The sequence below is a fragment of the Diadema setosum genome, chromosome 7 (genome assembly GCF_964275005.1).
Source record: "Diadema setosum chromosome 7, eeDiaSeto1, whole genome shotgun sequence".
Lineage (NCBI taxonomy): Eukaryota > Metazoa > Echinodermata > Echinoidea > Diadematoida > Diadematidae > Diadema > Diadema setosum.
In genome coordinates, this window is record NC_092691.1 from 27,669,361 (window position 1) to 27,686,670 (window position 17,310).

At 37.5% G+C, this 17,310-nt stretch overlaps 1 protein-coding gene across 1 annotated transcript in view; it reads right to left on the bottom strand.

The window, feature by feature from the left end:
• Window positions 1-307: 307 nt before the first annotated feature.
• The window catches only part of LOC140230858 (semaphorin-1A-like), a 135,590-nt gene continuing 118,587 nt past the window's right edge, over window positions 308-17,310 (bottom strand). The window contains exon 16 of the mRNA XM_072311005.1: window positions 308-459. Within this exon, the coding sequence (XP_072167106.1) occupies window positions 308-459 (152 nt within the window). The remainder of the gene's footprint in view (window positions 460-17,310) is intronic.

Here is a 17,310-nt window from a genome sequence, read left to right on the forward strand (position 1 = left end):
GGTTTTTGTTTTATCTACAAATGGTAAATTATGACTTTAAAGACTAGCAAAATCCTGGCAGCTTTGAAAAAATCCCACACCATGGCTCACATATCTGACATAATTTCATAATAATAACAGCTTCAACCCCTTGAAGAGGACTGATGCTAGCCAAGGCTGAATTGTGGTTTCCGTCCGAGGCAGCATGTGAAGTTGTTGATCACTACCCAAGTGAACCCCCCCCCCCAAAAAAGGACAACAAACAAACAAACAAACAAACAAACAAACAAACAAACAAACAAACAAACAAACAAGGCGCTTGGTGTACTCACCTCTTGATTGGCCTTGATGGGGAGTAAGGCAGCTTCCTCTGCCGGCAGCAGTAGACCAGCGTGATGCATGCTGGGATGTTGCAAAAACATACGAGGATGATTGCAGTGATGATCCAGGTGTAGCAGACATTGGCCTGTGGTCTGTCACCTGTGGGGGGCGGGGCACATGGAAAAAGAGAGGGAAGAAAAAAAAAACATAGAAAAGAAAAATGGAGATGGAGATACAAGCAGAATATAAGGGCATGAAATGGATTAAAGATGTGAATGCAACCACTGTGATTAGACAGTCAAAAGGATGACATCGTTGTCATGGAAACCGGTTCTGTGTGATTACCTCAAGACTCCCTAATATGATTACCTGATAACGAGCATAACTCAATGAATAGGGCCTACTTGACAATGAAAACTGAGTGATTGCTAAGTGGACCTCATGGAGAACATCTACTGGGGAACCAGTTACCATGGAAACGATGCTGTATCATGACATTACATCGTACTCTTTCTATCTGGTGAACAAATATCTTGAAGGGGGACAAAGTTCAATTCACTGACATGCAGGAGAGATGAAAACCAAACAACTTTATCAGGGCATTATTCCCAGTTTCAACACAGCCATGCAAGCAATACGCAGGCTTTAGCTTCACAGACACATTTCTCAGATGCTTTAGAGAAAAGTTAAACTTTTTGACAGAAAGTTTCCCCCAACACAAATGTAGACTTTATGAAGGTAGAAAAATATGAAAAACACTCATCAAAAGTTTGGAGAAAATCAGACACTTTGTTCAAAAGTTTTACAAATTTGTACAGTTTGAGGCCATTCCACTAGCAACAATAATTAGAAATGTCATGGCAGTCAAATGATACCGAATCATGTGGTGTGAAGAGAACTTTAGAAAAAAAAAAATGAAATGTTTTCCGTGATTTTTAAATAACACTTGACCTAGCAGCTCCAGACAGTAGGGAGAATAATATCTGCCTTGATGTGTCCAAGTAACATGTCAAGGGAGTGTGTCGCTTTTCATTCAAAATTCCTGCCAATTCATAATGTTTGAATGGATCGTCCAATATTTCTCAGCTTAAAACTCAGCGTTTCACAAATCTACATGTATCTGCCTCTGCTGAATTCAGCTTTATGGTTGGGGTGACTTCCCCCTTCAACCAGTCAAGTTCCACATACCACATTCCTGTGGTTGGATACTGTATTTTTTTACCATAAATTTTATTATTCATAGATTAATGTTTCATAACGTAAAGGGAATAACCTCTCTCTCATTTGAGTCATATATTGTTCATATACATGTATGAATTCATTTGCTTTGGTTTCAGAATTTTCCAAAGCTTCCTTACTGCTCAATTCATACCTGATGCTTAAACTGGCAACACATTGATACAAGACTACTCAAGTTCCTGTTCCACATTTTTTTTTTTTTTTTAATGACTCTGTCTCCAATATTGGGCTGTGGAATTCAAGGTGCCAGTTTTATAAGAAGACGATAGAATCTTCGGCAATTTTTTATCTTGAGACCTGATGGCTCAAGAGTGTCTTTAACACTATCTTATGTTCACAAAATACTGAACATTTATTTTACGAAGGTATCTGATCTTATATTAGCTCCATATATCTGCAAATGCAAAGAAGTAAAGTTTGTTTCTCGAGAAAGTGACGATAACAAAGTGATCCTTTCACTTTCTGGTGAAGATTGATTTTGAATGATTATACAAAGGGTTTGGAATCTTGGAATGATGGATAACATCAAGTCATGCAGATCTATCAAAAATAGAAGAGGAATATTTGACATACAGCCGATTCTTGACTGTACTTCAACCCACTTCCATGCATACTCTGTTGATCAAATATCATGGCCTTTGTATATGGAAGGAAGCATTCTCAACAGCAGTTTAGTAATCTTCACTCACTTGTTTAATAAAGCTTGCTGTTAAAAAGCAGAAAGGGTCGGGGGGGGGGGGGGGGGATGTAAGCATAAAGCATATACTGATGGCAGCATCTGGTGGCACTCCAAAGCGAGCACACATGGATGAGCCACATCACACAGTTATAACTCGAGCACAACGTTTTGTGCAAGCAAACAAGGTCTTCTCTGCAGAGAAGAGTCTTTTGTTGGTTTGTTTCTTTTGGGGTTTTTGTTTTTTTGTTTTATTTTATTTTGTTTTTGTTTTTGCTTGTGGGGGAGATCCAAACCATACTATGAGGCCTTGTTTTCTTTTCTTTTTTTCGTAAGGGGTGAATTTGTGAACGTGGTCATACTCTGCACAAATCTAATTGGTAGTACCTTCACACCATCCTTATTCAAAGTTTTGATATTCCTCACATCACTTGTGTTGCATTAATGAATAAAAGGGTCTCAATGTGTGACGCTGTCACTAGTGGTAGGAGGGTATAGATTATCCAGTGATGAAATTCGAAAATGTTATCTCTGATTAGCTGATCCCTTTTGAGCTCATGAGCAGCTGAATGGGAGTGTAGCATGCCAGACAGCAACGTCTACCTCCTATGTAAGAAATTAGTATAAAGCAATGACATCAAAGACTATTGATCACAGAGAGTTACATAAAGCGAAAGCCCGGCATGCAAGCATTAGTGGAACTGGCCACAAAACCATCGGAAGATCTCAACCAATGCAAAGCAGCAGCACATGTATACAACCATGTAACAAGTTGTGGTTAACTAGCACAAAATCCTAGCTTTATGAGCTGCCCAAAATGTCATGGACACCCCCCCCCCCCCCAAAAAGAAAAAAGAAAAAAAAAAAGAAAGAAGAAAAAGACTCCAACATACTTCACCAACATATACCTAATACTTACAAATGGGGTTGCTATGTCTTTTGAGGTAATAATCTTTTATAAAGATAATCACATCTTTTGAGGTAATAATCATAGTATCTAGTGCATAAGTTGCCTTGCCCTACCTTCCTCCATCCCCCTCCCCCCCCCCAAAAAAAAAATACAACAGAGAAAACATCAAGTAATTGTGATATTAGTGGAATGCAATCGTCCCTACATAATGGAAAAGACTTCATGATGAAGTTACAATGTATATGACTACAAAGAACTTTTTTAACTTTTCCAAAAAGAACATGTGACATAAAAATACATTGCAGGTTTTCTCTGATACAGGTAATCAACATGCATGCCATATTTGTCCGTCATCATATTATCTACACTACTAGGTGCAATTTTCTCTCCTATTTCAAATAAGAGGTGCATTTGTGTGCAACATACAATACAATTGTACTAGCCACTAGAAACATGCCGCAAACTGTGATAAAAGATATCAAAGGTCAACTTGCTTTTTTTTTTTTTAATTCATTCTTCTCCCTAACCCTTTAAAACTGTCAGAATTGACTACTGGCTATGTGATTACATTTTAAATACATGTGTGTGTATGAAAGAGTTCAAAGTTCACGCACTGCATGGCTTAGGTTAAAAAATTCAGTTCCTCGGGTCAACTTCCCAATAATTGTTACAGCAGATATATTAGGGCATGTAATTGATATTGACATTAACTCATCAAAAAGAATCAAATAGCATGATCATAGGTTATTGATATTGATATGAGGCACATTTTTAAAATGTTATGGATACAATTGTACGTCCACACACAACCCATTATACAAATTCATCAAATCTATACATAGACACAATTGAGATTAATCAACAGGGCAAGTCGCGATCTGCATGAACTTGAGTCTAATTCGTTAAACTATTCTACAATTGCTAACTCCTATCACTTGTCATACATTTTCTTTGAACCAACTAAAAAGTGCCACATGCAGATCATCTTGCATCAGCCTAAATATCCTTTCGTTTTGTACTTATCATCACCACGAGAAAAGGTTAGCAGCACAAGATTACATACTGACAAGTGCACATGTCACACTGTGGCACACGAGTACGCGGGAAGCTACAAACTACGGTATTCCAACACAATTAGTTTTTCACACTGCAACAATCAAGCATGCATACATTTTACACTGCTAACCTGCACCCTCACAATTCCCCTGCACTATACAAGTCTCTGCTGAAAACAAGGTTTCATAAACTAGCCTGTCTGTGTTACGGTTTGCAGATACAAAACCCTTTACACGAATGCTTTTTTTTTTCTTCAGCACAAAACTTTCATGCAAAAAATCGAAGAACACCAAAACAGAATTTCCGCCAAATATCCCTCACCACCAAATTTGCTAATAAAACAGAAACCAAACAAACCAAATCAATGACAGCTATAGATGGATTTCCAAGGGGGACTTTAAACCAAATGCATGCATCAGGAACAACAAAAAGGGTTTGTAGCTACGATGCACACAGGGGAATGAATCATCCAAACCCTTTGTCTGATGACAACGGGCTGAATCCCATGCACCATACATGCTAAAAAGTCTTAGTGAACCTAATGTCTCCAACGTGACTGGAACTGACTCGTAATGTGCAGTCTGAGCCCATGCGGAGTTCTAAAAATGAATGCCATTCCCCTTTTAATTAATGCTGGTGTAATATTGTCAAAGGGGCAATGCAGCATGTATTAACACTGCTCACTTTTATTCTAAAGATTGGCAAACACTTAGCTGTACTGTGAAAGATTATATTCAAATGTTATATTAAACATATAATTACAAGAAGTTGCCTCAGAGCCCTAACAAATTTACAAACAAAACCCCACAGAATATAACTCTTATGCGTGGCTTCCCCCTAATCCACATGTTATAGTAAAGATATACCTTTCCCCATCCCCCCCCCCCCAACCTCCAATGGCATTTCACCTGAATGGGATTCATCCAGTAAGTTTGTGATTTGGATGAAGCAAATTTATACACTGTCTACATACATTGTACCTGGTACCATACAAATTCACATACCGGTACTGTATTCATGAAGGTGTCAGAAATATTTCTTTCTCTCCTTATTTTTTTTCCTCTGTATTTAGGTAAATTCATAATAGCACAGAACTTACGCACTTATCAACAGCCCCACCACTTTCCAAACAGGATGATTGGACGATGCAGTATTGAATTCCATCCGTATTCCACCAAATCAATTTTTACAGTGAGAATATGCTGAACGATCATAATTTAAGGCAAGTATTTGTGTCAAGATTTGCTTTTGTTTTCTAATTCAATTCCTAGGTTATTTGGGCAACATTGCGTGAAACATGAAGACAGGGCAGTGGACTGGACTAAAACACATCGTCAAGTGGGTGATCACAAATTCACTGATTTTCATGGAGGAAAAAATATTATATTATTCATTATTTTGATCATTTACATTTCATTATCATTTTCAATTATATTATCAATTATTATTTTGATCATATTGAGGGATTATGGTGGTGCTGGGAAGGGGGGGGGGAAGAGAGGAAGATGTGCTACTAAACAGGGTTAGGAAGGATACAAATACATACACAGTACACAGTTAATACACAAACAGAGGACTGTTAACCCTATTTTAACTGGGCTGTTTGAGACCAAGTTTTTACTGGGGGGGGTCCCCCTTCAGATCTCGGCCGCCGATTGCGCGATCGCCGCAAAATTTTGCCTGAAGATAGAGCCGGATGTCAACTACAAGATTACATGGTCATACAATAGAAAAATATTGGCTTTCTATTCTTAGTAAATTAATTATGCAAATTTACGCATGAAATCATATTTTCACCAATAACTCCATTAAAATGACTGAAGGATATCTAAATTTTTGTGTCAGAGTTCCTCAAGACACATCGAACAATTTTCTATAGAAAAATAGCGAAATCGAAATCAATTTCTTTTGTTTTTTATTGTTTTGTTAATTTCTTATGTATTTTATTGTTTTTTTCGACCTTTTGTTTTCAATTTTTTTTTTTTTTGCCAAAATTTGTTGCGGGCACTTATTCAGACTTACCTACATTAGAATTGATTAGTTTCTATGGTTAAAAGTTGAAATAATCTAATTTATATCAATTTAACAAAAAAAAAAACACAATTTGTATTGGATTTGCACACGATATCATGAATCTGAGCAGTTTTTTGGTAGACATGCATACACAAAATATTACGTAACTTCAGAACAGTGTACCCGGACGTCGCAAATTTGGTCTCAAAATATGCGGGAGTCATGAAATAACGCGGCAAAATCATTGCACGTTGCGGGATCGTGGTGCGAAACGTCCGGGGGGGGGGGGGGTGGGGCAATTTGACCCCCCCAGTTGGAATAGGGTTAAAGGTCAGAATTGGCCAGAATGTCTGGCAGGTAATTGAACAATCATTCGGCCCTAGAGCAGATACTTTGTTTCTTGATATCCAATCTGATCTCGTCTGCACTGAATGTAGCCCCCCCCCCCAAGCAGTCGGCAGGCTTCCATGAAATGACCAACTTTATCATAAATGAAATTAGTAATGCCTGAAAAAACCTGAGGTAGTTGTAATTGTTCAATGAAGCAGACCACAGAGTATTCACAAAGACTAAATATTTTGGGAGCTGGGTTACAGCGTTTCTGATGGATTTATCATATTGGCTGTATGCCCAAGTCAAAATATCTCACACGGTAAGTAATTCTCAACCACATTTGTTTTTTTGGGTTTCTTCTTTTGTCCAACATTTCATGATGGCTCAATGTTACTAACTTTGGAAAGCTTCTTTAATCACAGCAGTAATGACATATTCGGACTGAAGCCAACAAAGGTAGGGTTGCTTGACACTACATACTATTTCTCCTTCTGGGCTAATTAGAACAAATTGGGATTTGTAGCTGGTTAAGGGTAAGTTGCATCTGCATATCCACCACACCAGGAAGGTTAGGATTACATAATTATATGTGTGTGTGTGTGTAAATACATAAATGAATAAAATAAATAAATATGGCTATGCAACAGACACAGGGCAGCATCACACCATACATGTGTGCAAGCCAAGCAAAGGGCAAAAATTCCATGCTTACCTTCTTTATCATCACATTCACCTTTATATTATTGGGAAAGTAGGGGAAAAAAATAAGGAAATATCACAAACACACAGGGGTGCATTAGGTGGGCGGTTAACCAAGGGGGGGGGGGGGGGGAAGTAATTATGGGAAAAAAAGCATCAATTTACATGTATCACAAATATTTCATGGTTACCAGGGGAGCACCATATTGGGTCACTTGAAAATGCTCACACATTTTGTGGAGAGTTATACTTGGGTTGTTTACTGGTATTAAAGTCAATAACTCAGGAGACGACATGGATTACATGTGGGTCAGATGTAAATAATATGCCACTCCATCAAATGTACTTGTATTAGAGGGAGAGTATTTGGGATATAAACAATGAGACAGAGTCACACAGTGATGGCTTGTGATGGCTAGGTACCAATATTCTTTATTGGTTGTTGGGGGGGGGGGGTAATTTGTAATCATCAAAGTTAGGGGAAAATGCTGGGGAAATATGGGGGGTTTCTTTCTTTTTTCGTCTTTTCTTCTCTTTGCAGTTACAGTGTAGGTATAAAATCTGGGGTATTTGGGTTGGCATCATTTCCATGGGCACTGTTAGGGAACAAATGCTGTGGATGGGGGTGGGGAGCGGGGGCGGAGCTGTTGCCATGCCAACTATGGACTATCAACTATCATGGACTCTAAAAGCATTGACCTAAAAAAGACAAACCCAAAACACCCTAAAACAAAGAACAATTCTATGAAAAGAATCACTTTTTTTTTTCAAGTTTAAAGCTCAACATACATCATTCATTCTATTGTTGAAGGGCAGGTAAAACAAGCACTGTTTCTTTTGATTTGCAAGGGAGTATACGCATGCAGCTGTCTTAAAATGTGGCCAAACTGCATACCACGTCAGGCATTCAGCATTAGTACACTGTGCAAAATCTTTCACAACTGTTCAAACTTAAAAACCTGTGTGATGGACGGCAACAGCACTTTTTCGATGCAGCAATGCTTCTGATATTGGAACAATTCCTACCCACTGGCTCCTTAACGAATCATCATCATATCTACTTTCCGTTCATGACAACTGACCACACCGTAGCCCCCACTGATTTGACCACAGCTTGAAAAACCTCAGTAAAATTTCCACTTGAATACTTTAAAACAAATAAATATGGTTTGAGGAACATTTTTTTTTTTAAACAACAATTATATACCATTTACAGCATGATAAAAAGCTGCAGTTTCGTTGTAATAATTCAAATAACTAACATGGCAGAGTTCTTTTTTTTTTTCTTTTTCTTTTGTAATACTATTATCAACCATACCTCGTCGACATAACAGTTGTTACTACCTTACAATAATAATGAGAAACATCATGTAGAATACAGTAAGACATTCGGGTAGGTGAAAGGTCATTGAAAGTGTAAGTGTAAGAGGATCAATCGATGCGGGATGGGGAGGGGATGGGAAAGATGGGGGGGGGGGATAGAACGGGGGGGGGGGAATGGGGGGATGGGGTTGTAAATTTGCACTCCTTGGACAGGTAATAAACCCACAACCCCCGAATCTATCACTGTTCATGGATTTCAGGTGGAAGACAGATCAAAAACCCACATTCAAATTTCAAACCAGACAACTTCATTACCACACGAATAACTCATTCCACACATTTTTCCTTTTTTGTTTTCTTGTATACAAGAACTGAAGAGCGCAGCCCCATTTTGGCATTCCCATGCTTTACAGGCATCATGCGAATCAACTTACACATTTTTTCTCTTTTTTTTTTGAGAGCGTAACTGTGACATTTTCATTTTTTTTTTCCTGAAAAAAAATTATGCATTCAAAGATTTTCAGATACTTATCACTTTAACCAACAGCCCTGGAAATGGGTCTTTCTGTTGTTGATGTTGTCCTGGTAAATAATTCTGATACACCTACCTCCATTGGAAAAAAATATATAAAATGGGAGGATAAAGACACTGGTACAACCGCATATAAAAATAACGTCATTACACCAAATGTGTCTTAAACCCTCTCAGCTACACATACAACATACACGTTGTATCTGTTTGACTACAACTCACGCCATAATGAGTCGTTTGCTTCAAAGTACAAAATTCAAACCTTTCGCATACATATCATTCTTGATGTAGAGCAGGAACGTGGTAGCGAAAAAAAAAAATGGTGGGAAAAAGGAAGGAGAGATACATTGAAGACATACCAGGATTTTGACGTTTAATCTGAACCAGGGGTTACAAACAGACATGAGTTTTCATACACGTACGAGGGGCTAGGAACAAACAACAGCCCAATTTTGAAATGTGACTCCGAAAAAAAAATCTGTCGGTGGTAATTTGTTATTCATGTCTGGATGGGTGGTAGCCGTATACGAACGGCGTATAAGATATCGGTGAGATGGCGTGTTAGGGGGGGAATCGTGTGGAATGACAAGGGTATATAAAGTATGAGCATGTTTAGGCAAAGAATGAACCAGCTGTTAATTGCGAGTAGGCGGGTGAAACTATATGAAGGGAGAGATACAAATTTTACCAGTATTTGTACCCAGATTCCTCTTTTCTTTTCTTTTTTGATTACCCTTTTGTTTGACAGATTTCACTTAATTAAATTGAAGAAAAAAAAAGAAGAGTTGTCTTAATTTTTGTTTTCCTTCTCCGGATTTGAAAATTCACTGTTGTCTGACTTTCATCACACTCCGTTTGAAGCACTGCATACTTTAGAAGATAGTTTTCTTGAGAGTTTGAAAAGTAGATTGTAGGTGACTGCAGATTGAGTTTCAATCTGCCTATATCTAGATTTAGTGCAACAATCTAGGGCCAGGAAAGATAATACAGTTGTTGTTGTTGTTGTTTTTTATTGCTATATTGTCTTGCAGGCAAACAACTAGATAGGAACTGAGGATTTTGACACACTCTGGATGGGTATAAAGCCATTAAAAATGTGCAAGTCATATTTTTCCCTTCCATCAAAGGCTTCTTGGACAAAAATTGTAATGCTGAGTGCACTGAAGACATGGTGCACTTTTCTCAACATTAATGATCTAGTGTACCATTTATCATCAGCTATTCACCACTTTCTCCCAGTAAAAAAAACCAAAAACCCAACAACAAACAAACAAAAAACAAAATGACCACAAGCAGAAGAAATTTCCTTCAAAATTATGGCATATCCCAGACCTGTTGTGAGCCTGCAAAACAATGAAATAGTCACGTTACCAACACAGTTGGGGGTCCATCTACTGAGAAAGATATTTTCCACGCAAAATTTTGTCTACGCATGCAGCACAGTATTCCAAGAAAGATGGTAAAACAATCGAAAGCAAGCTTTCAAAGACATTTTTCTTTCTTTCCTTTTTTTTTTGCCGAACAGGGATTGGACAGTATTTCTGCGAACAAGAATTGAACAGCTGATTACATAGTACTTTGAAGTTGAGATATGATTTTCACTGTGCCAAACTAAATTTGGTAGGGAAAAATCTAAGTTCCCTAGTGAAAAGATTGGTGTTATCTAGTGCTTGCTAAATGACTGCAAAAAGACAGTGTATGAATAAATTCAGTGTATGCACATAATATCCGGTGGTGTAAGATTTTAGAGAACAGAAATAATAATTACCTCCACCTCCCCCCCCCCCCACCCAAAAAAAGGAGTGCAATGGATTTCCTTCGTTCATCTGATTCGTCACTTAAAGTTAAATGGAAGTTAAAAAACAGAAAATATTCAAAGCTATACACTGTTTTACTCTTTTCAACAAATTTTGGGGAAAAAGATTAGAATGAATAATATTGGTTTCTCTATTCATTACAATCAGAAAATCAGATACACGTAACTCATGTTTCTGTGGACTCTGTATTCATTGGAGTTTTATGACTAAGGGGAATCATGTGAAAGTCAAATGACTTGATGTAATGCCACATGACCCAATGTGCTGCCACAATTCATTTGTTTGTTTGGGCAGTCAGTGACATGGGTTAACACTTCTTGGATGTACGATTCTTTTAAGCATTGCTCTCTCTCTCTCTCTCTCTGATATGGAGGTGGAGACTAGTGCCAATGCTATGTCATTGGCGGTCATGGTCTGTTGATCTCATTCTAACCTTTAAGAGGAACTCTCCTTTAACCTTGATAACATACCCACAATTCAACTCTCTCCCCAGATCAACAGTTGCAGTTGAGCTGGGTATGAGGTTTCCAACATTTTGGATGATGGTTTTTTGAGATGATGAGACACCTCTTACGAAATATAAAAGGGCATATACAATGTAAGTCTCAGAGGAATTCAAGTTAAAGGTCCAGTTTACCTTTGGGAGTAGTGATTTCAAAAATTTTCAAGATATCACATTTGATGCATATGTGTGGGTCTGTTGTATCACAAAACATCCTACCGTATAAAATTTTTGCAATAAAGACTAAAATATGAGGAGAAATCAGTGTTTTTCTCAATAAACCGTAACTGTAGACGGTTTAATCCGGAAACATTTTTATTATAACTATTGTTCACATTTTGTGCATTTAACAACACTTAACATCGATTGTATGGATTCAAATTTTTACAGTGGTTGTTTCTAGCCCTAACTTACATTTTAGAACTATTTTGAAGCACTAATGCTGCGTTTTTGTTTTATATGCAAATGGTAAATTATGCCTTTAATTTGCTAAAAATTGGTTTTGAAATGGCTGAGATATCCAAAACAAAGCAATCCCAATTAAAAGGTGGGACCCACCTTTTATTAGGATTGCTTTGTTTTACTTTGTTTTTTGGATATGTCAGCCATTTCAAAACCAATTTTCAGCAAATGAACTCTAAATTCCTTAGAAGTGTATGCTTTTTAACATTTCATTAAGTGGTTTGTAGGTACATATGTGTATCTAACAAAAAGTGAAAAGCTGAATTCTCACCTCAACCAATACTACACCATCCCTTTTAAAATAGTGCGATTGCATCCCAATGAGACAAGAAAAAAAAAGAAAAAAAGAAAAAAAAAGAGCAAATGTACGTACAGAAGGTTCCAGAATTCGCCTGATAGAGAAGTTGCCTTTGATGAAGGTGATAGGCAAGGGGACTGGTGCAGAGAATTAAGGGAGCTTGACGATCCCAAACAGCATAGTAAGTGTTGTGCTCACACCGGACACACAGAGAACACGGGATAATCAACAGATTTCACACAAGAGACACTGAAAGTAGAGGAAGTTCCCCGAGAACCAGAAATACAGGCATTCTGAGCGGATGAAACTTTGCAAACCTATAAACCAAGTATGATATCACACCTTTGCCAGCTGCTGGGGATTGATTGCCGAAGTGTCATGATGCGCAAAAGGTGGCATGAAATAAAGGGCTCCCTCTTCGGCTGAGCAAAAATTACAACAAGGCCTGTGGCCTCGGAGATACGCACAAGACATGCTGCATCAGCTCTGAATTGTCTTTCATTCATTATGTATGAGTTGAAATACGATTTAAACCTTTCAAAAACAGTCACATGGCTCGTCAAACCAATGGAGAAAAAGAAAAAGACTGCAAGCTGGACATTGACATCACTTCTGTACAAAAGATATCGCATACCACGAGTGTAAACAAAGTTTGTACTCAGGAAAAAAAAATCACTTCATGATAAAGATCTCGCTCATTAAATATACAATTTTTTTTTTTTTCTTGGTGCTATTGTTGAGAACTTGGGGGGGGGGGTGGGAGGGGAAGAATTATTACACTGGTCGCAAAAACAAATGTGTTGGTCAGTGTTTAGCATACATAACCACAAAAATTTAGCAATCCTTCAGTCTTTTTGATGGAGTTATAGGTGAAAATATAATTTCATGCACAAATTTGCATAACTAATTTATTGAAAATAGAAAGGAAATATTTTTCTATTGTATGACCTTGTAATCTTGTAGTTGACATCCAGCTCTGTTATTAGGCAAAATTTCGCGGCTTTCGCGCGATCGGTAGCCGAGATCTGAAAGGGGGGGGGGGGGGGCCAAATTGACCCCCCCCCCCAGTAAAAACTTGGTCTTAAATAGCCCAGTTAGAATAGGGTTAAGCTAGGCCAAGTGGAATCCATATTGGGGGGGGGGGGCACTTTAACAGTCTGTAGGAAAGGTCTCTAGAATAGATATTTCAGTAGCATGTGCAGACTATCTCTCATTGCTCATGGCTCCTCTATCTCTCTTCAAAGATTAAACCGACATCACTAATAGGTTTCCTCTGCGGCTACAAAACAACATGAATTTCAATATGTGGGTGCATGACAACAAATGTCTGCATTTCCAACTTCTCAGTATTGAGTGAATATCAATGTGGATATTGACACTAATCAGTCAAAGATCATCACAAAAAGTTAAGAGTCCTAGAGCATCTGATCAAAACAAAAACCCCAATCAATTCAACATTAACCTGTTGAGGATGGACTGATTTTGCTTTAACATGCATTTTCCATAGACACCTGCCTGAGTATACACGGGACTCGTCTTCAACATGTTAAAAATATGGCCCTCGCGTCAAAGGTCAAAGTTGACAGTGGTGCATTTTCCGCTGTATCCATAGAGTGACCATGTATGAATTTCCGTCAAATTTTTATCCTCCTGTACTCCAATTTCAGTTAGAGGCTCTGTACTTTTTCTTTTCTTTTGACTGTTCATGGACTTGATCGAGTCAGGTTTATCGACACCTACGGGGCAGACAGATTTCGATTCACTGCATTTCGAGCCAGCATTTTCAATGCTTTTGAATTCAAGATAAGAAGAAGGAAGAAGAGAAGAATTTTGCCATAAGAGGACATTTCTAGAAGAGCTTTTCATTCCACAGGTTCCGTCAATGCTGAATATTTTCAAATGTTGCAATTTTGATTAATTTGACCAACACACAAGTCAGCTAATATATACGCAGTTTTATATAGCACAGCCATATTTACTATCTTACAAAAAGTCCATACACTTATATTTATTTATTCATTTTTTTCATTTGTTATGCTTTTGTTTTTGTTTTTGTCAGCATTACAAGATTTAACTTCCTGGCTAGTAATTTACAAGACAAATAAGCAAGTGGAAAACTGAAGTATACACTATACCATTTTATCTGCTTCACTTGCTGCCAGAAATGATCTGAAGATTATTACACAACTAAAGAGCTTGAAATTGCTTTACACACCCTACACAAACATACACACATAGACATGTTCCAAAATAAAATTTCCAATGCACTATCTGCAGACGGGAAGTAGATGTGTGGAGCTGCATGAGGTGTTCTTTGGAACTTTGCCAGAATGGTACAAGAACTAATTCATCTTTTTTTTTTCTTTTTTTTTTGAAAATCATAGACAAATATTCTGCGTAACATGTCGTCGATATCTTTACATCTATTGTTCTAAGAAGGTCAATCTTTCTAAAGCTGCATCATTCTATTAGATTGCTCATTAGATTTGATGCTGGTGGCGTCACTGAAAATAAAGTACAGTCATGATTTTGCTACCTGCAACAAAACCAACGCAGTTTATTCAGCGTCATCTTAAAATGGTTATTGACTCATGCACACACTTAAAAAAAAAAACAACAGAAATTTTCAGGATAACCTCTCCAAAGATACGATTTGCACTTCAACTAAGACAAAATGGTGCATTCCTATCATTTTTTACACAGGGAAGAAAAATAAATTCCTTAAAGGCATTGTGACATTTCTTATACAGAATGGACATACTTGCTGGCTACATTCTCTACACTTGCAGAGTCTAGTGAATTCATTCTGATTGTATGCAAGCAACGGAACTTTAAGTAAGCAAACTTTTCTTCCTTTGTTTCAAATAAAAAATTGGCACTGAATATTTGCTCTTATTCTACAATATTAAAAGGAAAAACATGCACACAAAAAAACTTCTTTATCTGCATTCACTTGCTAGCTGCACTCTACAATGTCCTATTGCAGTTTTTTTTTCCCCTCATCAAAATCATAATGATCCTGGTATACGAATGTGAGCATCGTGCAATCTGATTTTACTCTTGGCATCAGAGATGATAGGTCTGATTTATCGTCAATCAATGACTGGGACGAAGGCTTATTTTGGTCTGCCATATGGCAATTTCTTATCACCGAGTCATCTCAATAGTCCTTGAAGTACAAAAAAAAAAAAAAAAAAAAAAAATCCTGCAGAGTTTAGTCATCAGTTAGTAGCTCCTTTGTTCTCTTGCTTTCTTTTTCTTAAAAAAAAAATATCATGCAGCAGATGACATGTGTACTAAAAACAAATGCAGCATCAACACTAGGCTACCATTAAGGAAACAAACTTAATTGCTGTGACAGCTATCTGCCTTAAATATGGGTCTATATGCCTTGTAAATTATGGCATGGCTGATTTTTATAACTGTACTTTGGATGTCAACATGTGCAGTGTGGCTGTGAATTCCTGCCTAACACTGCAAGTAGTTTAATATGGTAGAATACATTAAGAGTGTTGCGTTTCGTTTTGTAGACTGCAAAGCCCAGTAGATCTGGGCTTTAAGGGCTTGCGTGCAAGCACTTTGAAACTTGATGAGCCTGGCATCAAATCAAAACACAACATAAAACACTTGAAACGTACAAGAGCACCACATATGTTTGACTTGCACGTCCCAGAAGCTTGATAGCTTTTCCTGATGGGGTTTTTTGCTTTAACCCCTCCCCTATGAAATATACTATCTCTCTCACCATCTATCTAAATCTATTACTATCTATCTATCTATCTATCTATCTATCTATCTATCTATCTATCTATCTATCTATCTATAGTTTTTTTTTTTTTTTTTTACTTTAACCTCTCCCCCCTTTGAAATATACTATCTCTCTCTCTCTCCCTATCTATCTAGCTATCTATCTATCTATCTATCTATCTATCTATCTATCTATCTATCTATCTATCTATCTATCTATCAATCTATCTATTTTGCTTTTATATGTTTGTTGCTTTTTTTGGGGGGGGGGGGCAGCAGCATTTTAACCTGCACTTATGAGGTGAAGTATCTGTCACTTCGTATGGTGGGGTGATGGAACAAATTTCCTTTGACAAGAGTGGTTGGGGAAACTGCTAGATGCTCCAAAGGTTGGTTCAGAGTATCACCTACATACTAACCAGTGACCACCACATTAACTAACCTATTTATCACTTCATACAGGCCATGCCAACATCCTGACGAAATACGATTTTGCAAGGAGTGGCACAGAGGCCAAGAAAAATATCAGAAGCTGACGAGACAATACATTTGTTCTTTCACATACCATGTTTCTTGCATGAGTACAAGAAGTGTTTTACTGGGAGACTTCACTCATTCAAAAAACAAAAAAACTTGAAACACCCCCCCCTTCATTTAATTTACAATGTAGACAGACCTACATAAAATGAAAGACTTGCAATACCTACAACAGACCTACTGCACTCCCTTTATTCTACATGTCCTGATAACAATGAGGACTTGATCTAATGGGGAAAAAAAGAACCAAAATGAAACAATAAGGAAGGATGCATGCACAGTCTACCAAAGAAAAACAAATAAACAAAGAACAAACAAAAACAGTCCCAATTCGTAAAATCAGAGATGGGAGCAAGGTCTCAAGCAGAGTAAAATAAAGTAAATGATGAACGTCATAACATAATCCATCATGCAATTTTGTCGATGTCAAAGCAAAATGAATGACTAGCTAAAAGCTTCATGTTTTTGGAAATATCTGTGGCATATCTGTTGGATTTTCCTTTTCTCCAAAGCGAGCACAGAGCATACTCTCTGTTGATACTCCTGCCCCGTCTCTATCTTTTTGTTTTTGCTTTTTATTTTTCAGAAAAATTATTCGGGTATTTAGGTTACACTGCATCAGGGACTGAAACCAAAATAGTATTCATGTGCAGAAAGTTTCACAACCACAGGATTCAAAAGTTTCCCTGGACCAGTGATTTTAATGGCAGATCTCACAATGTATGTGATGAGTTCACCAGTTTAATGGGACTCTCAGGATGTGAAAGTAAAAATACTGCTTAAATTTTAATTTCTTACTTCCTTTTTCGTTCTTTTTTTTTTGAGGGGGGGGGGGGAAGGGAGGGAAACACTTCTCATGTCTGAAA